General features: G+C 40.9%; 2 protein-coding genes across 3 annotated transcripts in view; one reads left to right on the top strand and one right to left on the bottom strand.

Annotated features, from left to right (window-relative positions):
* Positions 1-466: 466 nt before the first annotated feature.
* On the top strand, positions 467-13,264 carry LOC133442016 (galectin-4-like). Of its 2 annotated transcripts, XM_061719883.1 has the most exons (13): positions 469-634; positions 2,085-2,173; positions 5,067-5,271; positions 5,377-5,490; positions 8,268-8,291; positions 8,387-8,413; positions 8,497-8,532; positions 9,531-9,557; positions 9,745-9,774; positions 9,871-9,900; positions 11,517-11,605; positions 11,671-11,836; positions 12,969-13,264. In XM_061719883.1, exons 1-13 carry the CDS (start codon positions 590-592, stop codon positions 13,110-13,112), a joined length of 1,026 nt encoding a protein of 341 aa, XP_061575867.1. In that variant the 5' UTR covers positions 469-589; the 3' UTR covers positions 13,113-13,264. The 2 variants fall into 2 exon arrangements, with proteins under 2 accessions (XP_061575868.1, XP_061575867.1); XM_061719884.1 differs by lacking the exon at positions 8,497-8,532 and having other exon boundaries at positions 467-634.
* Positions 13,265-13,289: 25 nt separating this feature from the next.
* Positions 13,290-26,359, bottom strand: part of LOC133442011 (tyrosine-protein kinase receptor UFO) — a 69,921-nt gene continuing 56,851 nt past the window's right edge. The window contains exons 16-20 of the mRNA XM_061719878.1: positions 23,177-23,298; positions 21,698-21,807; positions 20,632-20,791; positions 19,182-19,318; positions 13,290-17,385 (exon numbers count right to left, since the gene is read on the bottom strand). Of these exons, the coding sequence (XP_061575862.1) occupies positions 16,920-17,385; positions 19,182-19,318; positions 20,632-20,791; positions 21,698-21,807; positions 23,177-23,298 (995 nt within the window). The 3' untranslated portion in view covers positions 13,290-16,919. The remainder of the gene's footprint in view (positions 17,386-19,181; positions 19,319-20,631; positions 20,792-21,697; positions 21,808-23,176; positions 23,299-26,359) is intronic.

Genomic DNA, 26,359 nt, shown 5'->3' with positions numbered 1-26,359 from the left:
CCACACCTCCGGTCTGGTTGTGACCAAACCTTTGGACTGAAGGAACCAGGACCACACCTTTGGGACCAACATGTCTGTGAAACCAGACCTTTGGACCAAAAGAACCTTTTCCACCACACCTCCGGGACCGACGGGTTCTGTGAGACCAGGAAGATAAACTCTCCATCTCCGAGGAAATGTGAAGGACCCAGGACTGAAATACTGTACAAAGTTCTTTAGATGCTTTTAACACCAAACAGGAGAAGCTGAAGTTGATCAACAGAAAAAGTTTATATTGAAGAAGTTAAAGTCTAAAACAGATTATGTTTATTGAACAAGACACAGGTTAATAAGTTAAGAGACGTTGAGTAGAACATTTTTTCCTCACGAATGCCTACACTCTTTTATTTCTGCGGGCCACTCCTCTGCGGGGGCGTTGGTTGGTCGGGCCCCTCCAGAGTAAACATGGGGAAGCAGCTCTGGGTTGGTCCGTCGCTCTGCCCCTCCATCCTCACCGGTATAAAACCGCAGAAGCCTCAGATGTGAAAGACACGGGTTCCGGTCCTCCTCTTCCTCCTCGTCCTCCTCTTCCTCCTCGCTGTCGGCTGCCATGACTTTCGTTGCCCCCCCAGGCTACCAGCCGGTGTACCGCCCCGTAAGTATCTGCACAGGTGCTGCACGTACTTTATTTTATAGCTACTTCACTGTCAGATGGGAATTAAATGAACGTAACACTGTTGCCATGGAGTTGGAATAAAACATTATTTCTTACATCTTTTCATGAGATGATTGTGACTAAAAAGAGGAAAAGGTTTCTTAAAACACAATGATTCTAACAGTGTATTTGACACTTTTTGTGGTAGGAAATTCTGCATAAAACATAACAATGTGGTGGATAAAGAGGAACCATAAAGGAGCAAAAAACAAATCCTGCAGAAGTTGTTTTTTAAATGTTTTTAAATGTAAAATATTTAAAATAAAACGAGCACATTAGTTTTGTCGAAGACACTGTTTTTAAGTAAAGTCCTCTTATTCCAGGACTTCTTCAGAAACACGACGCCTGATTGTTGCAGTTATAATCTTAAGTGAGGGGCGGTGCGTCTCGGCAGAGCTGTTCCAGACCCGGTTCTTTCTGTGTAAATTTTACATGTCATTCCTTTAATGTCCAGATTGTCTCTGGCTTTCTGGTTTCTTCCCACCGTCCAAACACTTTGCTGTGAGCTGGACTTGCATCCAGAGTGTAACCTGTAACCAGTACTCGAGTTGTAAAAAGAAATCAGGGGGGATGGTGGCTTTTATCATATGGGGACAGATAATTTGTGCTGATTACAAATAATATAATATATTACAAATAATAGCACTGACCAAAACACCTGCAGAAATACTGCAGGAATGACATAGCAGCAGTTAAATGCAGTCTTCTGTAAGCTTTAAATATCCACTGGGCTTACATCAAATACATCAAAACACAACAATAAAAAACAACTGAACTTATCAAAATGACTCTGTCCTTCACAGGATAAGTAACATGGATCACTGCAAAAACTCAAAATCTTAACAAGAATATTTGTCTTATTTCTAGTTAAAATGTCTCATTTTAGTAAAAAAATCTAATCACACTTAAAACAAGACTCATCACTGGAAAAAACAACAATTTTCACCTGTTTCAAGTAGATTTTCACTTGAAATAAGTAGAAAAATCTGCATGAGGAACAAGATTTTTTTGCTTGTAATAAGAAGATAAATCTTGTCCCACTGGCAGATTTTCCTACTTATTTCAAGAGAAAATGTACTTGAAACAGGTGAAAATTGTCAAATAAGTTATTTTTCTGGTGATGACTTTAAATGTTGAAATAGCAGTAAAACCACATTCATTGATGAAATTACATAAGGGATGGAAAGGAGGGATGGCAGTTTTACAGGGGGGATGATTTGGACCGTTTTTATTTCAGGGGGGGTGCTATCCCCCCTCAACTCCAGTACTGCCTGTATCCCTCCAGCGACCCCGAACCTCTGAGAATAACCGGAGGAGATCCAAGCCCACCTCTTGAATCAGGGATCCGCCGTTCAGCTTAACTCACTACCGATCACTCGTGTTTCTGCAGAGCATCCCTTACCTTGGGCCCATCCGTGGAGGCCTGAGGGTGGGAGCGTCCGTCTACATCCAGGGCTCCGTTCCGGACAACATCACCCGGTGAGTTTAGAGAGCGTTTTAACCCCACGTGACCCTGGACCTCATTCTTCATCAATGTTTTTACCAAAGAATCGTGGTTAGTCACCGGCACTGAGAGTCATCGCAGGTCCTTCCTCCCCGCTGCCATCAGACTCCACAACCAGGCCTGCTACAGTAGTAAACAGACAATAATAAGATGTGCAATATATATATATATACCTCATACACATCCTACCTGCTTTTTGTTTTGCACTGTTTTTTTTTCTTCTCATACTGTATGGAGGTAGATTTGTTTCTTAATTATTCAATCAAAAAATATATTTTAAATTAAAAAAGAATTCACTTCAATCAAAAGAATGTAATTCAATCAAAGAAAAAAAGTGTTTGAATGCAAACAAATATTTGAAACTCAAAAAAATGCATTTGAACACTGTTTTTCTTTGATTGGAAATGTTTTCTTTGATAGAAGTGAAGTTTTTTTGTTTGAAGCAATTTTTTTGATTGAAGTAGTGCTTTTGGTATTTGGGCCATATTATGGGTAGGATATTTGTGTCTTTATCATTTAATCAAAAAAGAAGTTGCTTCAATCAGAAAATAAATATTTTCAATAAAAAAAAATCACTTCAATAAAAACTTTTTCAATTCGCTGTGAGTCCTGGAGTTGCACCTTGTGTAATCTCAGTCTGGGTGCAGCTACGTTCTTTGCTTTGTGGGATTTCAAAGCCTCTCTTATCGTGTTCCTCTCCTCTTTTCGCAGCGCTGATGTCTTTACAGGCTGTTAACAAGCTGAGTACAGGCTGCACCCACTGAAATGTTTGCTTTAGTTCTTAATGGCGTGTACTTGTTGTTCCTCATTAAGTAGTTATTGTATTGTTCATTACCTTCTGGTACTGTTGTTTTTACCATCACTGATGTGTATGTACAGGACTGTATCAGAAAATTTGAATATTGTGATAAAGTTCTTTATTTTCTGTAATGCAATTAAAAAAAACAAAAATGTCATACATTCTGGATTCATTACAAATCAACTGAAATATTGCAAGCCTTTTATTATTTTAATAGAATAGAATAGAATAGAATAGAATAGTAGACTTTATTGATCTCCCAGAGGAGAAATTCAGTCGTGCAGCAGCCAAAACACACACACAATTTATACAAAAAATGTAAAATAGAAATTACTATAAATAGTTGAATAATAAAAAAGAGCAATATAAAAAGTAGAAAAAAACCATGTACAAGAGAGAAAAAAAGTATTAAACACAAAATAAACGGATAATATTTACAAGATATTTACAAATATTTCCAAAAATACGTGAGGTATTAGTGGTTATTGCACTTTTAAAGAGACAGGTTTATTGCACAAGGGTGGCTACAGTTTCTTATTGTACTGATGGCTGTCTGGCTGTGGCTGTGGGGGATGAAGGACCTGCGGTAGCGTTCTTTCCTGCAGCGCGGGTGGAGCAGTCTTTGGCTGAAGGAGCTGCTGCTCCCACAGTGTCATGTCGGGGGTGAGAGGGGTTGTCCATGATGGAGTTCAGCTTGACCAGCATCCTCCTCTCACCCACCTCCTCGGCAGAGCACAACCAAGAACCGAGCCAGCCCTCCTGACCAGGAGGGCTGGCTATAATAATAATAATATTGCTGATTATGGCTTACAGTTTAAGATTAAGATTCCCAGAATATTCAAATTTTTTGAGATAGGATATTTGAGTTTTCTTAAACTGTAAGCCATGATCAGCAATATTAAAATAATAAAAGGCTTGCAATATTTCAAGTGATTTGTAATGAATCCAGAATGTATGACATTTTTGTTTTTGTAATTGCATTACAGAAAATCACAATATTCTAATTATCTGAGACAGTCTCGATGTACTATATGTTCATTACCTTCTGGTATTGTTGTCCTTACAATAGCTGGTATGTATTATAAGTAAGTTACCAGTTAACTGTCACCCGTGGTGACAATATACATTGATCCTAATTTTACACACATTTTGGTTATGAAATGCAAATACTTTGGAATAATTTTATTATAATTTGATATAGGTCTTGTGTTCATTGCTCTGGTTTTAATGTTAAGACAGGAGGAAGCCTTAAAAATCTGTCAGGTTATTCATGAGAAACAGGGGTGGGATTAAATAAGTTTTTTATTCTTCCAACTCCCTTTCGAGTGTTAATGAAATAATTTGAATATTGAACCTTCATATTTTCATTTTTTTCATTTTATTCTTTATTTCATTCAAAAAATAAAACAAACAATTCAATACAAATACAAATACAAATGTTCATAAATTGTGAATGAAAAGGGAACAGAAAGAAGAAGAATCTTATCTAATCTGCCCCTTTTTCCAAGAAATAAATTCACAAATAACATATATTAAAATTAAAAAAAAAAAAACAACAACTAAGTAAATAAAAAACTAAGATAAAATAAAATTACCACCGTCTATGGGTATGTCAATCAAACTTAACTAACATATTTCATTATATTTACTTAACATACAGGCTTTAATTGTTCTTTTGAATGTAATGTTTGATTTGGATTCTTTGTTTTCTTTATTCAGATTTTTCCATAAACTGATTCCTTTCACAGAAACACAACGTTCCATCAATTTAGTCCTGAATCTTGTTTTTTTTTTTTAAATCTCTGTTCCTTTTAAGTTATACTTGCTTTCTCTTTTTTCAAATCTTTTCTGAATGTTGATTGGTAAAGTTTCTTTATGTGCTTTAAACATAATTTGCAGAATACTAATTCATTTCATTCATTTTAATTCCTTCAACAATTTTAACTGAAGGAATAAGGTATTTGCTTAATTTTCTGTTGCACGCAGGTCACTTATGTTGTAAAAACGTTGTACCGCTTGATATAAATATGAACTGAAGTGAAGTGAAGTGAATGCCGTGCGTCTGACAGGTTCCACGTCAACCTGCTGTGCGGGGAGTCCGAGGCCAGCGACGTCGCCCTGCACGTCAACCCTCGCTTCGACGGCTGGGACAAGGTGGTGTTTAACTCCTGCCAGGATGGATCCTGGGGGTCGGAGGAGAAGATCCGCAGCATGCCCTTCCACAAGGATCAGGCCTTCGAGATGGTGATCACCATCACCTCAGAGGGCTACCAGGTCAGACAACCACACGTATAAATGCTGCACACGATCTGGGAGGACTGATGTACCTCAGCAATCAGAGGTGTTACTTAGGTCATGAAAACCTTTGTTATTTTGCAGATTAAAGTCAATGGGAAGGACTTCTTCATGTTCCCCCACCGCATGCCGGTGCATCTCGTACGTGCCATCCAGATTTCAGGAGATGTTTCAATCCAGATCATCAACGTCATCGGGGTGAGTCTCAAGTCTGGGGTGCGGGGGAGAAACCATGTTTTGTTTTTGGTGTCACGTGCAGCAGGGAAGGTTTTATGGCTGAGTTAAGCTCAAACTCAGTTTCAAGTGCACCTCTCTTCTTTAAATTGCAATTATTGACTATCGATGACATCAACACTCTTCAAATCTTTACATTTGTCTTTAAAGTAAATCATAAGACTGAAGATTTACCTCATGGTTTTCAGATATTATTTTGTTAATAACTCTCAAGTTCATAGTTATTCAACCCGAAAGGTTCAGAAACTTCATCTTCCATTGTGTAAAATATCCCTTGGTAGCTGGTAGTGCAGCCGTCTCACAGCAAGAAGGTCCTGGGTTCAATTCCCGCCGGGGACGCTATGGGTGCTGAATGCGTGTTAAGTTTCCCCATGACTTCAGCACCCACACCCTGGGTGGGGTTGGAGAAAGGGCCTTTCTATAATGATAATAATGGTAATTAAAGCTGCAAGCAGTGATGAACGGGACCTCGCGCGTGCAATTTTCACCAATTGAGGTCAAGGACTCAAAACCAAGTCTGATGACACCCCCCACGACTCTTTATATCAAACCATTCAAAGGTTATGGCAGAAAAGAGGAACTATCAAATATCAACCAATCAGAAGAAGGGGTGGAGCTAAATTTCACCAATTATGGTCAAGGACTCAATACCGAGTCCGATGACACCACCCACGACTCTCTATGTCAAACCATTCAAAAGTTATAACAGAAAATAGGGACAACTTGGACAGCCTTGCTGGTGCTCGGTCCCTAATAATAATAATGACTTGGATTTATATAGCGCCCTTCAAGGCACCCAGAGCGCTTTTACAGAGACCATTATTCATTCATACACATTCACACCAGTGGTGGTAGCTACATTTGTAGCCACAGCTGCCCTGGGGGCAGACTGACGGAAGCGTGGCTGCCATATAGCACCAAACGGCCCCTCCGACCACCACCAAACATTCATACACGTTCAAACACATTCACACGGGGCAAGGTGGGTAAGGGGTCTTGCCCAAGGACACTACAAGCGGAGCAGGATTGGAACCGCCAACCTTCCGATCATTGGACGACCCGCTCTACCACCTGAGCTACTGCCGCCCCTACTGCCTTTCTGTGTGGAGTTTGCATGTTCTCCCCGTGTTCCCCTGGGTAGCTAATGGGAGTTACCCTCACAAAAACATGCAGTAGTCCTGGGCTATACATGCCCCCTCTGGCCAACCGGGGCGCCAGATGGGGTGGGGAAGATCCGGCCGGAATAACGTGATCCTTCCACGCGCTACGCCCGGCCAGAGAATCCTCACCCTGTCTGGTGAAAAGATGCGGCCTGCTCACTCCTCAGGTTAACCCTTGTGCTGTTTTTGGGTCAAAATGACCCAATTGTTCTATCCTTCTTTTCTTCTCCTTCTTCCTTTCCTCTTTTCCTCCTTTTTTACCCTCCTTTACTCCTTTTTCTTCCTACCTCCCTTTCGTCATTCGTTCCTTTATTACCTTCTTTGCTTTTCCTTCCTTCTTTGCTTATTTTCTCCATTCCTTCCTTCTTCCCTCCTTCCCTCCCTTCTTTCCTTTTCTCCCTTCCTTTCTTTCTCCCTTCCTTCCATCTTTTCTCCCTTCTTTCCTTATTTTCTCCATTCCTTCCTTCTACCCCCCTTCTTTCTTTACTTTTCTCCATTCCTTCCTCCCTCCCTTCTTTCCTTTTCTCCCTTCTTTCCTTCCTTCCATCTTTTCTCCCTTCCTTAGTCCCTTTCCTACTTCCTTCTTTTCTCCTTTCTTCCTTACTTCCTTCTTTCCTTCCTTCCATCTTTTCTCCCTTCCTTCATTCCTTTTTTTCTCCCTTCCTTCCATCTTTTCTCCCTTCCTTACTCCCTTTCCTACTTCCTTCCTTCTTTCCTTCTTTTCTCCTTTCTTCCTTACTCCCTTCTTTCCTTCCTTTCTCCCTTCCTTCCATCTTTTCTCCCTTCTTTCCTCCCTTCCATCTTTTCTCCCTTCCTTACTCCCTTTCCTACTTCCTTCCTTATTTTCTCCTTTCTTCCTTCTTTCCTTCCTTCCATCTTTTCTCCCTTCCTTACTCCCTTTCCTACTTCCTTCCTCCATTCCTTCTTTTCTCCCTTCACCCTCCCTTGACCCAAAGACAGCACAAGGGTTAAAGAGGAGACCTGAGCTCAGTGCAGGCCCTCCCGGGGTTGGTAGAGGGAGCAATACCCAGGACTGACTTAGGTAGGAGCACTGGGTGATGGAAATGGGGAATAAGAAATGGGGGATAAGAAAGAAAAAAAAATCCTGTGGTCAGTTTTCTATTAAATACCGTGCAGTTTTCATTTAATTGATTTATCTTTGTCACTGTCAATGTACAAAAAGAAATTTAAGAATGCTCTGCTCTCTAAATCATTGGATTTAGAATAATAGGATCCCCTATTTATTTTCACTTTTTCCTTTACAGGAAATGTTCAGTTTGCGCATTTAATATGTAATTGGGATTTGCATATTTGTTAATATTTTAACTTCAGTATATTGTTTGGTTGTGGTTTTCATATAAGCCTACAGTATATAGGCTTCTAACCACTCCTCACACATTTTCTTTTTCTTCATTTTTTGTTGTTTTTTTCTTCAGCCTTGTATTTGTGTGAAACGAATAAAATAAATACACACTGTCTGATGTTTTAATCAACGTACTGCAGTAAAGTTAGGAGCTGCTCTGTTAAAGCACTCGCTGCAGTTTATTGACCCGGTTTGTCTCTTCTGTCTGATTTTGCCAGGGTGGCACCGGAGCAGGGATGGGAGTGAGTATCCAAAACTCTGACTCATCCAGATGCTTAAAGTCAATGTCCACGCAGCTTTGAGCATCGTTTCAAATGTCCACCTTCCTCCTCCACAGGAGGGATGTCCAGGAGGCGGCACTGGGGTAGGTAGTTCCTGTGTTTCCCTCCAGTTTCCTTTAAACTCAAAGTGATTATGTTTTTATTGACTCTTGGGATGGACATCCAGGGAGGATACCCGGGTGGCCCCGGAGGAGGAATGGGAGTGAGTATCTGAAATGTCAGGTATACTTTCAGGTGTTAACCCTTGTGCTGTCTTTGGGTCAAAATGACCCAATTCTTCTCTCCTTCTTTCCTCCAGCCATGCTCCCTCCTTCCTTCTTCCTTTCCTCTTTTCCTCCTTTTTTACCCTCCTTTACTCCTTTTCTTCCTACCTCCCTTTCGTCATTCGTTCCTTTATTACCTTCTTTGCTTTTACTTCCTACTTTCCTTATTTTCCCCATTCCTTCCTTCCTCCCTCCCTTCTTTCCTTTTCTCCCTTCTTTCCTTCCTTTCTCCTTTCCTTCCATCTTTACTTCCTTCTTTCCTTCCTTCCTTTCCTACTTCCTTCCTTCTTTCCTTCTTTTCTCCTTTCTTCCTTACTTCCTTCTTTCCTTCCTTCCATCTTTTCTCCCTTCCTTACTCCCTTTCCTACTTCCTTCCTTCTTTCCATCCTTTTCTCACTTCCTTACTCCCTTTCCTACTTCCTTCCTTCTTTCCTTCTTTTCTCCTTTCTCCCTTCCTTCCATCTTTTCTCCCTTCCTTCCTCCCTTTTCTACTCCCTTCCTTCTTTCCATCCTTTCTCCCTTCCTTCCATCTTTTCTCCCTTCTTTCCTTCCTTCCTTTTCTACGAGGCATTCAGATTCTGCTCCCGTCATTACGTAAGACAGGAACGATTTACATCGGTTGGCCTCCGATGCGTGAAACCACGCCAACAACTAACTCCGCCGGCCAGAGCTTCCGCCATTTTTTCGTAGCGGTGTATCGCATCATTCAGGCAGCCAATCAGCACAGAGCCTCATTATCATAGCCCCGCCCACTCAGAATCCTGCATAGATAATGAGGTTAGAGACTGGGAAGATAAAGACATGGCTCAGAGGCTGAATTTCTAATTTATTTAGCAAAATATATCAAAAGCTTGTTTTTAAGACATTCAAGGCCTGTTTAAAATAGGTATTAGATGCCATAATAGGTCTCCTTTGACATGTTCATTTTTTTTGACAGGGAGGATATCCAGGATATGACATGGGGGTAAATAAACATGACTTTTTCCTGTATTAGTATTATTATTATTAAATAACATTTATGTACATAAGTATAGCTTTTGTGTTATGAATCACAGAAAAAAATTCCATTGAAATTGAAACTATTCATAATTTAATGTGATTTCCTTGCAAAAAGAGGCCACAATTTAAATTCAACTCATTTACTTTTATAGCAGGTGGGAAACCCGGGATCACATCTGCCGGTGAGGTCACAGCTCAGCAAAAACAGTTTCTTCTTTACTGGATGCATAATATTTGTGTGTTAAACCTAAAAGTTGCTTTTATTGATCTGTTGGTAGGGTATGAACGGGCAGCCGGTCTACAGCCCGGTAAGTGAAGCACTTCCTTTCCGGTACAGTCGGTGTTAGACCGCCATGGCATGTGTTCGTGGTGATGCCTCGTCATTGGTGTTTGTTTTATATTCTTGTGAAGCCTAAAAATGTCCAAGCCTAACATCACCACGAATGGAACTATTTAAAAAAAGTTTGTTTCCAAGGTTACCAGTGTTTTTATGCAGCTTTGACTATTACCCCTTTTCCACCAAACCAGTTCCAGTGCTGGTTCTGGTTCACAACTCGTTCAACTTGGGAACCAGCTGAGAACCAGTTTGTGTTTCCACAGCTCGGGTGCTAAGTGGAGCCACGTCATTACGTCGCTGCAAACGTCAGTTATGTCGCTGCGTCTGCATGAAAGTTGCAGCTACAACAAGGTGTTTGCTCTAACAGGACTTGGTCCACGTAGCTCCTCCGTGGACACATCTCTAAAAGACAGGTTGTCTCCTCCTCAGACCCATGATGCTTTGCTGCTTCCAGATTCATTCTTATTTGAAAATGTCTCCATCTCCCAGTCTTGCTACTGCCGTTCGTCTTAACCCTTGTGCTGTCTTCGGGTCAAGGAGGGAGGAAAGAAGGAAGGGAGGGAGGGAGGGAGGGAGGAAGGAAGGAAGGAAGGAAGGAAGGAAGGAAGGAAGGAAGGAAGGAAGGAAGGAAGGAAGGAAGGAAGGAAGGAAGGAAGGAAGGAAGGAAGGAAGGAAGGAAGGAAGGAAGGAAGGAAGGAAGGAAGGAAGGAAGGAAGGAAGGAAGGAAGGAAGGAAGGAAAGAAGGAAAGAAGGAAAAAAAGAGGAAGGGAAGAAGGAAGGAGAGAGCAGGAGAAAAGAAGGAAGGGAGGAAGGAAGGAAGGAGAATTAGGTCATTTTGACCCAAAGACAGTACAAGGGTTAATAACTCCACCCCCTCCGCTTACGTTCTTTCCTCTAGACCAGCAAAGAGTTGGTGCTACCTTGGAACTGGTTCTTTGTCAATGGAAACAAAAAGCCCAGTTCCAAACTCAGCACCGGCCCAGAACCAGCCTGGAACCGGTTTGGTGGAAAAGGAGTTATTGTGGGAACGATCCAATAACCCTCCTCACACTGACTTCTCTTAAGTTTTTCACTCACTGGGAAGTGGCTCAGTTTTCGTCCAGTAAATAATGTTTTATTGTTGTTTTTCATCTGAAACCATATTTTCTTGATTTCAACACCTGACAAGCGTCAGATGACACTTTTAAACAACTTCCTGTCTGCAGATAATAGAAAGAGGAAGTACTTTCTTCATCATTAATGTTTCTACTATTGAAGTTCTGAATGTCCTGATTAGTTATAATAAAAGAGTTGGTGCTACCTTGGAACTGGAGCCAGTTCTTTGTCAGTGGAAACAGAAAGCCCAGTTCCAAACTCAGCACCAGCGAACCAGAACCAGCCTGGAACCGGTTTGGTAGGAAAGGGGTTTATGATAGAGTGTACTGGGATTTACTGCCACTAGTGGCCAAGAACTGCATCGAATAAAAAAACAACTTCATCATAATATGTTCGCAATATGGTGTTTTTATTGGTGCAGTCGACACCTCTTTGTCACATTCTGGTATTTTACGTCTCATCGGCCTCACATGGAGCTCTTTTTCTTGTAAGCCCGTGCCCTACTCCGGCATGATCCAAGGGGGGATGTCCCCCAAGAGGACCATCATCGTCAGAGGGGTGATGCCCTACGGAGCGGACAGGTGGGTATGTGTCGGTGTGTGCATGGTGGCATGTTGCAGGTCCTGACAGACACCCGGTGTTGCAGGATGACGGTCAACTTCAAGGTGAGCAGATCTGGAGACATCGCCTTGCACATGAACCCCAGGGTGAAGGAGAGGGCGGTGGTGCGGAACAGCCTGACTGACGGCCGCTGGGGGACGGAGGAGCGGCAGCTCAGCACCAACCCCTTCATGGAGGGACTGTACTTTGACGTGAGTGTCGTCCAGCCAGAGGTGTCCAAAGTATTCACATTCATTACTCAGGTAGAAGTATAGATACTAGAGTTTAAAAATAATCCTGTAGAAGTTGAAATATCAACTCAAGTTTTTTACTCAAGTAAAAGTATAAAAGTACTGGTTTCAAAACTACTTAAAGGAGCTTGAGGCAGGATTGAGGCAGGATTTATGAAAAAAATGCGTATACGTTTTAAGTTTTCTAGTAATAATGTCAGATGAAGCATTCCAAACCAAAAAGAATGATCCATCTAGCGTATCTGTCCTTTGCCTTGAACAGGCTGTGTGCTGCAAAATGCGCTGCAATTCCAGACCGGAATTTCCCGCGCTGTCCTGCGGATGTGACGTCAAATGACGCTGCATGCACGTTCTCCCCGTTCTCCCGTGTCGGCTTCGCTGTTGGCTGCAGTACCCCCAACGGCCGTCGTGGCGCTAATGAGTCTCATTTCTTATTCTTGCCTCAAGCTCCTTTAAAGTATAAAAGTAAAAGTAATGTAAGGGGGGAAAAGGCCATTAAGGACAAAAGCCATTGAAAATGAATGTATCTTAGTATAATGTAAATATATTAAAGAAGCATATATGTGTACTATTGAGTATTAACATGTGTTTCAGAGAGCAGGAGATATGATGACTAGTTGCCTATAAGTATTGTAATGGTGCAAAAAGTCAAACTTCAGAGGCATGTTATCATTTATCCTAACCTTTATTGGAATGTACATCCAAGTTTAGTTGCAGGAATCTGAGGGAACGGATGTAAGAACAAAACTGGACAAGAACATCTGAAACAACCACAACCAAATTCACTCTATCCGGATGGAGCAATTTAACTGGATAGTTTTTATTTAAAGGCCGAAATGAAATAGAGTAACGAGGCTGTTTTTAAAATGTAAGGAGTAAAAAGTACAGATAATTGTGTGAAAATGTAAGGAGTAAAAGTAAAAAGTTATCTGAAAAATAATTACTCCAGTGAAGTATAGATAACCAAAATTTGTACTTAAGTAAGGTAACGAAGTATTTGTACTTCGTTACTTGACACCTCTGTGTCCACCGAGACGGTTTTGTGTTCGTGTTGTGAAGCATCCTCCGTGATTGACAGCTCTGCTCTTCCCAGATGTCGGTTCGCTGCGGGAACCAGAGGTTCAAGGTCTTCGTGAACGGCCAGCACTTGTTTGACTTCGTCCACCGGATGTCCTTCAGTGAGATCGACACCCTGGAGATCAGAGGGGACGTGCAGATCTCCTACATCCACTTCTGAGATCACACATCCGGGCTCCCGACCAGCCACGTCCTAGTTTTTATCACGGACGGGTTCAGTTTTAAAACTTCTATTCTTACTGACTTGTGTCTGCTGGTGTGGAGCTTATTCCCACTTAATCAAGTTAATAAATACGTCTTTAAACGTTTCTGCACAGAAGCTCTGAGAGAGACCTCGTTCTTTAAAGATCTCCTTTTATTTCTTATGCAAAATACTGTAGGTACTGTATAAAAGGCTGCTTACAAATCCTGACAGCGACAATATAAAGACATTTATTGTACAAACAAAAAAAAAAAGAAAAACAGGAGAGACACAATCCAAACGTACATCTAGTGTAATCCAAAATACTGGCTCTTTGAAGGCACTTAGTAAAGTTCAAGAAGTAGTTTCAGTTTCTATTGGATGTTTGACCAAAGCCCTGAAGCCAGGGGTGAAACAGGGGGATGAAACGGTGGGGGGGGTTGTACCTGCAGGGAGGACGCCCACTGGGGTACAGTACCGAAGGGATCAATGAATACAATCTTTATATCAACGCTAATGGTATATAATACCATGGTTATGCATATTCTACAAGTACCTCTGATGTACACAACAAAGAAACACAGCACCTCATCAAACCATTTCCTCTCCCCAAATATGTGCAGGAATGTGCCACAAAACCACTCCCATGCCTGGGTGCTAAACTAAGGTGAAACATACCGAATGTATTTACAAAGATAAAGAGAATTAAGTGCATGCGTGGGGAAAGTTCGTCAAAGCCAAGGTTGGGGTGATCTCCCCGTCCCCTCCGACGCCGCTGGTGACCGACCTCTGACCAGAGCAACACCCGGGGTCCGTTTCACAAAGCAGGTTTAGTGAAAACTCTGAGTCTGTTAACCCTGAAATGAGGGAAACTCTGAGTTTTCCGTTTCACAAAGGGAGGTAACTCAAACCAGAGAGAGAGAGGTAACTCTAGCCCAGGGGTCGGCAACCCAAAATGTTGAAAGAGCCATATTGGACCAAAAACACAAAAAACGAATATGTCTGGAGCCGCAAAAAATGAAAAGTCTTGTATAAGCCTTAGAATGAAGACAACACGTTGTATGTTTCTATATTAGTTATAACTGGGGAAAGATTTTTTTCGAGAAAATTTCGAGAAAAAAGACGAAATGTTGAGAAAAAAGTTGAAATTTCGAGAAAAAAGGTGAAATGTTGAGAAAAAAGTCGAAATTTCGAGAAAAAAGTTGAAATGTTGAGATTAAAAAAGAAAGGAAAAAGGAAGAAAAAAAGAAGAAAAAAGAAAAAAAGAAGAAAATAAAGAGAAAAAAAAGAAAACAGAGGAAAAAGAAGAAAAAAAAGAAAAAAAGGTCAACATTTTTTGAAAAAGCTCCAGGAGCCACTAGGGCGGCTCTAGAGCCGCATGCAACCCCTGCTCTAGCCTGTTTCACAAAGAGAGGTAACTTAAGCTCTCGGTCAGTTACCGTAGTAACAGACGCTCTGAACCTAACCTGGTCGGGACCAGGTTTATATGAATGAACCTGGAGTTTCTCTGCGTCTCCGCCTCTTCCAGAGCCGCACGCACATTTGATTTTCTCATTAATTCAGTCAGCAGGCGAGTTTTGTCGAAGTTCTGCCGTCTGTCATTAAAAACAGAGTCAGTATATATATTAGAAGTCCATTGTCACGAACATGGCATGTCCTTTTGATGAAGACACAATTGATGAAGGTGCAGAATTAATGCGCAGAGAATTAAATATTCGTCGGGAGATGGTTATCAGACCACGTAATACATGTACATTATACATAGTCTCATTACAGGCAAAGCAATATATGTTAATCCTTTATTTGTTATAATTTTGATGATTTAATTGTTTATTGATTTCATAATATATTCAATTTTTTTTAGATTTTTTATTTGGGGTTTTCATAAACTGTGAGCCATAATCATCAAAATTATAACAAATAAAGGCTTGAAATATCTCACTTTGCATGTAGTGGGAAATAATATTTGTTTATTATTTCACCTTAAGTTGAATTTACTACGAATGAAGTTTCGCAATATATTCAAATTTTCCGACCTCCACCTGTATATTATTACATAAATAAATAAGAGCATAATATGTGTCTGTATTGGTTCAATACAGAACGCAACTTTTAATTCCCAGTTACGGAACAAACCTACATAAACCTGTCCAAGCCATCAAGGAGTTCCACAGGATTGCAGGTGAATGATGTGGAGATCTGTTAAATTAATTTTATATTATATTGTGTGCTGCGGTGTTACTCTTTTTTCGAAAAACATGTTCAAATTCACCGTATGCGCGCATTAAAATCTCTAATTCCATTCGGGTGAAAAAAGCAGACCTCCTCTTTCCCGTTGCCATGGTGACTCGTGGAATCGGGGCTCCATAGATGCTGGCTTTTGATAGTTGTGGTGCACGCGCTTAACTCCAGGTGAAACTACTTAGAGTAGATCAACTAAGAGTTCAGGATTAGACTCAGAGTTTGTTGAACCTGCTTTGTGAAACGGACCCCTGGGCACATCTGGGCACATCTGGACACGCCTTCCCATCACAGGCTGGACGGGATCACGTCTGATCATTAACAGGAAGGAAATAAAAACAACATTTTCCCGCGCTTTCCCCTCCAAGTTAACGAGTCAGCTGAATTTACAATGATCAAAACATGAAATGAAAAAGCCGTGAAAGACGCACAAACTATTAACACACACAGATACTGTATATATAAAAAACATTAGTGCAAAGTTGTAGAAATATATATATATATGTAAAAAACCGGCGTACAAAATACAAAGGTGTAATAACACTGTGCTTGATACGAAGGCGAGGGCTCGTCTGGTCGTTGGGTCCGTAAGTCCGTCGTGCTCGTACCCGCTGCACCTCTGGTACCTCTGCTGGAGTGGATCGGGTTCAGGTGGACGGACCAGGATGTGCACAGGTGTGTTACCTGCCCCCCCCCCCCAGTGCTCAGTAAATGGCTCAATGCAGAACCGTCAGTGACACCGGTACCGGCGGTTGTTAGTGCTACACTGGGCTGGGACGTCGACTACAACCGCGTTTACGTCCCTCAAAACACCTTCAAATATTATCACCGATTAGTTTCTTTAAACTCGTCTTTGTTTATCTCTATCTCTAAATTTGAAAGGCTCTTATTCTCTGTAGGGGGTAAAAGCGAATCGTAGCTAAAGCGATTGACTGATGACTAAAAATCAGGCAAAAAGTTAAAAAAAACAACTCATTTTAGCATTCTGAGAAAAACAACAAGGAACATGAACATTGATGCCGTCCTATACGAGTTCAGAGCAGACGCAGGATGGATGGAGTCGTCAGAGAAACCGTTTCCTCAGGTGGGGGCTGGTCCCTGATCTGAGCATGCTCAGTTTGGTCCCAGTCAGTGGCAGTGTCTGAGCTGGTTTCACAGAACTTTGATGTCTTGTCTTTAGCTTAGTCGCCGCTGCGTGCAGAAACAAAAAATGGTTGCTTTTGCTGAGGAGGTTTGGGAATCATCTCTGTGATTGTGCTGCAGCCACGCCCACTCCAAGCCCCGCCCACTCCAAGCCCCGCCCACTGTTCGGAGCCGGGAAAGGTGTTCCTCTCAAGTCACCGTCAAACAAGATGGACTAGAAAGAGGGAAAAACCCCATCCTTCACTTCCTGGGAATGCCTTCGGCTGTGTGTCTGTCTGTCTGTGCAAAATCAGTTCGGGGGGCGTGAGGTTTCCTGCAGTCCGGGGTCGGGGCCGGGGCTGCAGGAGGCTCGTTCTCGGACTGGGAGGGGACCAGTCCTGTCGTTGTGTAAGAGTGAGTCCGTCACTGCCAGGGCATCTTCCTGGCTCCGTCTCTGTCCTCCACCAGCTCCATGGCCAGGGCGGGGTCGGGGGTGGGGTTGGGGGTGGAGCGGCAGGACGGCTGCAGGGCCAGCGTCGCCGTGGACGACGACACCGGCATGTCCAGGCTCTCCAGCGAGTCGGAGAGGGCGCGGCTGCTCTCGTGCTGGGGGCAGAGGACGTAGCGGTTGGGGGTGGGGTGGTGCACCTCCGCCGTGGTCACGGAGTCCAGCGCCTTCAGGCACAGGGGCGTGGGCCCCCCGGCGGGGTCCCGGCCGCCCACGGCCCCCAGCTCCATGGAGGACTCGTCCATGTTGACGTAGAGGATCTCGTCGGGGTCCTGGGGGTCCGGCAGATCCTCCAGCGCCTTTTCCAGCTCGCAGCGCAGCGTCTCGAACGAGGGGCGGTCCTTCGGGCTCAGCAGCCAGCACGAGAACATCAGGTTGTAGCTGGAAAAACAAAATCAGGACTTTACACACTGAGAAAACGTTCAACCACAGTTTTCTGAATTTGTTTTGTTTGTTTCTGATGAAGTTTCCTCAGAGATCAGCTAATCATCACTAAGTCTACGGAAGAGTTTTAGGGCCAGGCAGGAGAAAAATAAAAATAATATTTTAGAGGAAGATTTTTTCATTATGCACTTTGAGAAAAAAGTCGAAATGTCGAGAAAAAAGTCGAAATGTCGAGAATAATGTTGAAATACAATTTCAAGAAAAAAGTCAAAATTTCATGAATAAAGTTGAAATGTTGAGAAAAAAGGCAAAATTTCCACTTTATTCACGAAATTTTGACTTTTTTCTCAAAATTGTAATTCAACATTAATCTCGACATTTCGACTTTTTTCTCGAAGTGCACAATAAAAAAAATGTAGCAGATGTTGGTTGGTCTCACAAAAGCAAATGCTTCTGCTTTTCAATCTGAGAGGGAGGATTTACACACACGAGAGTTTGTGTGAAGTTAATTCACGGACTACAAACATTTAAGATGCTTCTAAACTCCCAAGAATGGGATGCGTCCCAGCAATCGTTCCTCAAAGTCTGACAGTATAAATAAGCAAATACCTTCATCTCTCACTCTACAGGTGAGGAATATGAGAGTTCATGATGGTTCAATTAGAAAAGGTCTGCATTTATTGTGCTGGTCTGCCTCCCCTTTGTTCTCTTCTGTGTATGTTTGCCGGCCAGAGCTTCAGGAGTTTCATGCTGACCTGCCGTCCCCCCCTCTGATCATCCCACTGCTTGTTTCCACCTGTCTGTATGGATGCCTGCTGGATGCCTGCAGCCCCCCCACACCCCCCTCTGACCACCTCTGTGTCTTGCATCCAATTAAAAGAAAAGACTAAAGTCTTTTGCAGACACCAGTTGCAGCAAATCACAACACAAGCACAGACTGTGCTCAGAAAACTATCAGTAAGAGACCTGGGTAAGATTCAGAGTATCCTGTGTGCTCGTTTAAAAACAGATGCCATGCATTAAAATAAAATGGGAGAAGGAAGGAGGGATAACTATATCAGAGGAAGAATGGACAATGATATGGCGGTATCAATGGACTTGTACCAGCTCACAGAAGTGGAGGGAGTTAGGATGGAAAAGTCTGATGAGGTATTTTCTTACACCCTCCCAGAAGTCTCATTATGATAATAACTCTGTCTGTTGGAAAACTGTAGGAATTAAAATGCAAATCATTACCATGTTTTCTGGGACTGACCCGTCGTAAAGAATTACTGGAAAGAGATACACAAAGCCCGGCAGAATATCTTCAAATGCGAAATATCCCTCGAGAGTAAGGCCATGTTTTTTGGACACATAGCTCAGGACTGGCCAGAAAGAGATAAACTTTTAATGAATATCCTGCTAGTGGCATGTAAAAAGACAATTACAAGGAAATGGTTATCACAGGAGAGCCCAACTTTAAAGGTATGGATAGAAATTACAATGGACATTTATAAAATGGAGAAGATAACGGCATTTATTGATTATAAAATGGAGAAATTCACCTCATACTGGGAAAACTGGGTCAACTACGTCACGCTCCATAGGCCTGATTTTATTTTCTCAAGTCAATGACTGTGTTATGTTGAAAAGATCACTCCCTACTTGTACATAGTAGTTTTTGGTGGTTTGTCTTTCTTTTCATTGTTTGGACATGAAGCAAAAACATTCCGACATTTAGGACAGACAACAGATGTAACATGTAGCATACATGCGTATGCGGCAGCTTGTTTAGCGAGAGTGCTGACTCTTACATGCAGTCCAGACAGTCTGGGGGCTGTTTGAGACGGTTTCCTTGTCTCAAGTAATCGTAGATCTCGCTGTTTTCCACTCCAGGATACGGCGTCTGGCCCCGAGTGGCGATTTCCCACATGGTGACTCCAAACGACCACTGAGAGGCAGCGAGAGCAGAGAGAGGGATGAGGAGACAGGAAAGAGACAATTCCTTCAGACTTTTACACAAACTTCCAACTAAAGTCAAACATACACTCTGGATTAAACCGTACAGTCATCACCGGCTGCTAACAGCTGATATTCATCACATTATAGTTCACTTTCTCTAATCTATCGATATGATTGGCTGGTTATTTGTCACAGAAGCTTAGATGACTAGATTACATTAAGTTTATTGCCATTCGTAGTCATAAAACTACTTTGGAAAATAGTTGCAAACAGACTAAGTTCACTGAAAACTTCAAGAACGCAGGTTTAAAACAGGATTATATAAATAAGTGATGAAAAATAGCCAACAAAAGACACATCTGAGACGCTTCAAAGAGGATTTTTGGGGAGAAAGATGAATGAAGATGCTGGTAACATCACATGTTTGTATGCAGCCAATCAACTATATGCACTTAACTTTCTCTGGAGGAAACTCAATTCTGAGTAGTTATATTTGATTTAAATAAAAAAAAAAAACAAGACAAACTCAGATAGCAAAGACTCAGGTTGAGTGCGGCTGCCTAAACTCAGCCAGACAGATTTGCATTTTTCCCCACGTCTGGCTCTCACATGTGGTTTATAATCCAGATAAATATTGACTTATGACACATCTGGACAACAACACACCATATAACCAGAGTACGGCTCAGGTCATGAGTCTGGAGACACATCTGGGCCGTGCAAACCCTTCCCAGCGCTATTAAAGAGCCTAAATGTGTGCCGTCTATCTCAGGGGTCGGCAACCCAAAATGTTGAAAGAGCCATATTGGACCAAAAACACAAAAAACTAATATGCAAAAAATGAAAAGCCTTGTATAACCCTTAGAATGAAGGCAACACATGCTGCGTGTAGCTATATTAGTTAGAATTTTTTTTCATTATGCACTTCGAGAAAAAAGTTGAAATGTCGAGAAAAAAGTCGAAATTACTGGAAAAAAGTCGAAATGGTGAGATTAATGTTGAAGTACAATTTTTAGAAAAAAGTCAAAATGTCAAGAAAAAAGTCAAAATTTCGAGAAAAATGTTGAGATTAAAAAGGAAAGGAAAAAGGAAGAAAAAAAGGAAAAAAAGAGAAAAAAAGAAAAAAAAAAAAGAAAAAATTGAAAAAAAAAAAAGGTCAAACATTTCTGAAAAAGCTCCAGGGAGCCACTAGGGTGGCGCGAAAGAACCGCATGCGGCTCTAGAGCCGCGGTTTGTCAACCCCTGGTCTGTCTAAACCAGAGTACCACCTAGGGAAGTAAGTGATTGTGCACAGGAACTAACCACGTCACTCTTGGTGGTGTAGACGCGGTCGGCCAGGCTCTCGATGGCGATCCACTTGACGGGCATCTTGGAGATCCGGCCCTGACGGTAGTAGTCGCCGTTGTAGATCTTCTTAGAGAGGCCGAAGTCGGCCACGCAGACGTTCATGTTCTCATTCAGCCTGAGGCGGAGAGACGAGACGGTTACAGGTAGGGCTGGGGATCCATCCATATGTCAAGAATAGATTCAATTCCGATGCTTAAGATTCAGAATCGATTATCAAGATTTGATTCGATCCGATTCCGATATCGATTTGGGTTAGTGTTATTAAAACAGTTTTTTAAATTACATGACTGTAGTTATGCAACATATTAATACTGGTATTATATTGAGATTCAACAGCAAGTACTGGCAGCTAATGATGCTGTAAAGACCAATCAGCTCCCAGAATGCTGATAGAACTGCTTTCAGAAACATCATGTGGGTCAGAATCACCAAACAGATCCAGGGAGTAAAACAGAGACGGATTAAATCGCTTTTCGTTTTTCCCACATTCCGTTTTAATTTTTTCCATTTTCGGTCTATTTCGGTCTTTCATTTTTGAGAATTTGGTTTTTAGCATTTTGTGCAAATGCCCAAGACAGTATATAAAGTAATGAAATATAGACAATTTATGCAATTATAACTGAAAACTTTTTTCATACCTTTAAACATATTTAAAGGCAAAAACATGGCACCAGTTATTCTTGTGTCCAACAAAACATTCCTTTTTTGGGCATGAAACAAAAAAATACCAAAAGTTGTAATGTAATGATTAAAAAAAAACAAAAACGAAAAAGAAAAAAGATCTTTAGACATACGAATCGATTTTTAGGAATTAATATGAGAATCGATTTAGAATTGGAAAATCGATTTTTTTCAACACAGGCCTGGTTACAGGGCTGCGTTTTCCTACTTCTTCAGGTTTACAGTAATAAACAGTTTTAACGAGGGAGGCTTATCTTTTCGGACAAATGCATGTTGTGAGCGAACGAGAGCGGCTGCAGGAACTGAGGACGACAGAAGTGGAAGCGCGGCGTGTTCTTACATGCAGTTGCGCGCGGCGAGGTCTCTGTGGATAAAGTTTTTACTGCTCAGGTACTCCATGCCCCGGGCGATGTCCGTCATGAACTTGACCAGCATCTGAGACGGGAGGTACTGCAGAGAGAGAGGGAGAAAAGAAGAAGAAGAAGATTTTTATTTCGAATATGCATGTTAAAAAAAAAAGAAATACAAAAAAGTAGAAAAATAAAGTACAAATATATATATATATATATATATATATATATATATATATATATATATGATTGTAGACGTAAGGCAAGTCAGCACTTGGTCAGACCTCACGGATCCACCAACATGTTTGAAACGGAGTAGGATTGAATTAAACACTTATCCAGTCCTGCCCCTGAATCTTACATACATTCTTACATATAACAAGAGTTTCAATAAACGTACTTATAAAACACACATAACCAAACACCCCTACTTTAATAACTATTCAATATATGATATAATACTCAATTATATGTATATATAAATATAGTCAAAAAGAAAACAAATCAAAGCAAACAAAAGAAAACAAAACAAATGCCCAGCATTTAGTTTTGATACTCTGTATGTATGTAATAATATAAATAATTATAATGTATAGTATTACATTATCGTTGCTTTACAATAATACTACAATATAATAGAGAACAATAGACAGCAATGATATAACAATATACTTGATTAACTATATAAGAGTAGATATGCTATATATATACTGGTTCATATATTTACCCCCAATTATACATAGAAATTACTATAAATCTATATATCAACATATCTACATATAACTATAAATCAATATATATTAATAGAGATACTGTATATTAATACATGTACATATCTACATGTTTATTCGCATCTGTATTTTGAAAAAAAGCTTTCTTTGTATCTTTTTGTAAATTGTGAGACAGGGAGGAGTTATTCATACACCGGTCCCGTCTGAGGTTTCCTTGCTGCCCAGCAGAGAGCACCAGAGCTCGTCTTTACGGAGGGGCCTGAGCTGGTTCTTGACTTATTTTCCAGAAACGACCGACTCCTCCTGTGGGAACGGCTCGGCTCAGCTCAGGCGTGTTGTTTTCTTTTCTTTTTTTAAAAAAACTGGCTGACCTCATGGATGTTTCGACATTCTCCACGGATCTTGCTTTGATTAGGGTTTGAGTTTCTCAACGTTTTTACTCTTCGGGGACTTGTTGCGTATAGCAGCCGAGCCCAAAAAAACCCACTTCATCCATTAACAAGTAAAAGTGCACGTAGGTTTGCAGTCATCTCGTTGTTGTGATGATCTCAGAGCAGGAGAAGGTGGGTGTGGGTGGAGGCTCGTTTCACCAACACTCTGACAGGCAGCGCTGAACTTTGGATGCTGTTTTCTGCTGATAGATGCAGTCTGAGCGTCTAAACCCTGAACCCATTAAGCTGTTACGATGTGCACATGTGCTGCTGACTCGGTGCTTGTGCTGTTTGTGATCAGACTCACCACGGGACAGTCTCCCAGCCTGGAGTAGAGCAGGTAGCTGTGCAGGTCTCCGTGCTTCATGTAGGGCAGGATGACCACAGGAGACGGGTAGCCTTCGCTCTCCACCGTCTGCAGGCACACACCTACCAAAACAGGCCAGCGTCAGCAAACACACAGGCTGCATTCATGCAACCCACATCCAGACATTAACAGGATTTAAAAACAACTCAGGTTTGAATGCGCTGGTTCAAATTAGATTTTATGTTAATGGCTTGCTTTTAACTGGCAGAATCTTTAGTGGTATTTGCTGACACGCATTCACGGCTTCGTTTGCAAGGGTTTCCAGATATTTGTCTCGAGGTGCATCCCGTGGGCGGTCCTTTGTGCCGTCTAGTGTGAGACATAGTGTGTCCATTTAACCAGGCTTATTTTGGCCTCCTTTTTTTAGAAGTTGACACAATTTTCTGACATTTTTTGGGTCAAAATACCACAGAGTTAAACTCTGGTCATAGCAGCTGCTGTAGGGAGGCGGAGGGAGTGTCTCATCTCCACTCCACTGGACTGGACGGAGATAAACATGAGATAAACATGAGATATATGTGGGGAAGCTGGATCATTTGACTTTTATCTGGGTCTGTGATGTCACAGTTTAATTGATTTTGTTGGTTATTTTAGTCTTTTATATACGTTTATGTCACAAGCTTGGAATAAAGACTGAACTAAACTAAACTAAACTAAACCAAGCCAAAACAAACCAAACTAAACCAAACCAAACTAAATCAAACCAAACTAAATCAAACTAAACCAAACCAAACTAAACTAAACTAAACTAAACTAAACTAAACTAAACTAAACCAAACTAAACTAAACTAAACTAAACTAAATCAAAACAAACTAAATCAAACCAAACCAAACTAAACTAAACTAAATCAAACCAAACTAAACTAAACTAAACTAAACTAATTAAACTAAACTAAATCAAACCAAACTAAACTAAACTAAATCAAACCAAACCAAACTAAACTAAACTAATTAAACTAAACTAAACTAATTAAACTAAACTAAACTAAATCAAACCAAACTAAACCAAACCAAACCAAACTAAACTAAACTAATTAAACTAAACTAAACTAAATCAAACCAAACTAAACTAAACTAAACTAATTAAACTAAACTAAACTAAATCAAACCAAACTAAACTAAACTAAACTAAACTAAATCAAAACAAACTAAATCAAACCAAACCAAACTAAACCAAACTAAACTAAACTAAATCAAACCAAACTAAACTAAACTAAACTAAACTAATTAAACTAAACTAAATCAAACCAAACTAAACTAAACTAAATCAAACCAAACCAAACCAAACTAAACTAAACTAAACTAATTAAACTAAACTAAACTAATTAAACTAAACTAAACCAAACCAAACCAAACTAAACTAAACTAAACTAATTAAACTAAACTAAACTAAATCAAACCAAACCAAACTAAACCAAACTAATTAAACTATACTAAACTAAATCAAACTATATTAAACCAAACTAAACTAAACTAAACTAAACTAAACCAAACCAAACCAAACTAAACTAAACTAAACTAAACTAAACTAAACTAATTAAACTAAACTAAACTAAACTAAATCAAACCAAACTAAACTAAACTAAACTAAACTAAACCAAACCAAACTAACCTAATTAAACTAAACTAAATTAAACTAAACTAACCTAATTAAACTAAATTAAACTAAACTAAACTAAACTAAACCAAACCCTGTTTGCTTCTACCTAGTGAGTCTAATGGACCGGATACATTGTTGTCATGTAAGACCGGGGGAAGCTCATAGAGGTTGAAGGACAGTGGTCCAAGGATCGACCCCTGAGGGACTCCACCGGTCCTGGGAATACGCTCTTATTATTCTCACCCATGGAAACAACAAAGCTCCCGCCTTCAAGATTTGATCTGGACCAACTGATCAGTGGCTGACTAATCAGACCTAGGTTGCCGCAAAAAAAGGGACTTATTTGTGAAAGGTTATGAGTTCGCATTCAATGATGAATGTATTTATTTCAAGCGTTTAAATGGGGAAAAGATGTAGTAGTAGATTCTTTAGACAGGGAAGCAACGTGGGACAATGTTTTCAATGCATCAAAACACCCAAATCACCAAAAGTTCTGTCATAGGGTGAATTGGACACCCATGGATGGGTTTTATGCCAAGCGAACAACTAGCTTGGATTGTAATTTATGCAATAAATGTATTCCAGGCACGTTTAAACATTTTAACGTGCCTGGAACACATTAAACATTTGTAAACATTTCTGGACATTTATTCTGTCTGGACTATTAGAGCTTGACATTCCTCTACAAACAAGCTTATTGTTGCTAAAAAATATTTTTTCACAATAAGTCCCCCTTAAAGTCATGGAGATATATGAAGTTTCCCACATGGCATCACAGTAAGTTAATTTGCTGGGAAAAGACGGTCTAGTAGAGTAATGAGAGACGCATCATTAAAAACAGGAGATTCCTGAAAGATCTTCAGACAGACTTCAGGCAGATCAGCCAGCAAATAAGTTTAGCGTTATGAGGAACATGAGGAGGAGGATATCAACGTCCCAAACCCCCCCAAAGGCTTTAGTAAGCCAATTTGACTGCCAGAAAGAGAAGTGCAGTTTAATGTGTAGGTGAGATGAGAAATGTTGGTCCCCCTGGATCAGGTGAACAGGAAATTACAGGGAGAAAAAAAACTAACTCTGATTTGGAAGAATAATAAACACGTCCATGAGACGAATTATAATCCAGAGATGAGCTCATGGGTGGGGAGCACAAACATCAGGATCACCAGTTGTAATGAGATTTATTCGACCATCAGGCAGAAAGTGAGCCATGAGAAAGGTTTCTAAAAGGCGCAAGATATGAGGAGACGTGATGGTATGTGGCGGTGTAATGATTCAGAGGTCGTGCATGTGTTTTTCCTACGGCGTCATAAAGCTTCGCATAGTTCTGCTCCACAGGAACCGACTCCTCGATGTAGTTGGGGACATTAGTTCATTAGGAAGCTTCGCACATAAGGGTTTATTCTTGCATGTAAGGTTTTGTTCTTGCATAGTAGAAGAATGAAAATGGACATCGGTAGCAGGTAGTGACTGAAAGAACCAGGAACCAACAGGGGTAGTTCCTGCATCTGCTCAGGACCCTTCAT

Source organism: Cololabis saira, chromosome 4 (genome assembly GCF_033807715.1).
Source record: "Cololabis saira isolate AMF1-May2022 chromosome 4, fColSai1.1, whole genome shotgun sequence".
NCBI lineage: Eukaryota > Metazoa > Chordata > Actinopteri > Beloniformes > Belonidae > Cololabis > Cololabis saira.
The sequence above is the reverse complement of the archived record's forward strand: the minus strand, read 5'-3'. Positions and strand labels throughout refer to the sequence as shown.

Coding starts and splice junctions, on each gene's coding strand:
- LOC133442016 (XM_061719883.1), top strand. CDS start 590: ATGACTTTCGTTGCCCCCCCAGGCTACCAGCCGGTGTACCGCCCC. Junction 8,414..8,496: donor GTCCAGGAGGCGGCACTGGG/GTAGGTAGTTCC, acceptor ATGGACATCCAG/GGAGGATACCCGGGTGGCCC. Junction 9,901..11,516: donor GGCAGCCGGTCTACAGCCCG/GTAAGTGAAGCA, acceptor TTTTCTTGTAAG/CCCGTGCCCTACTCCGGCAT.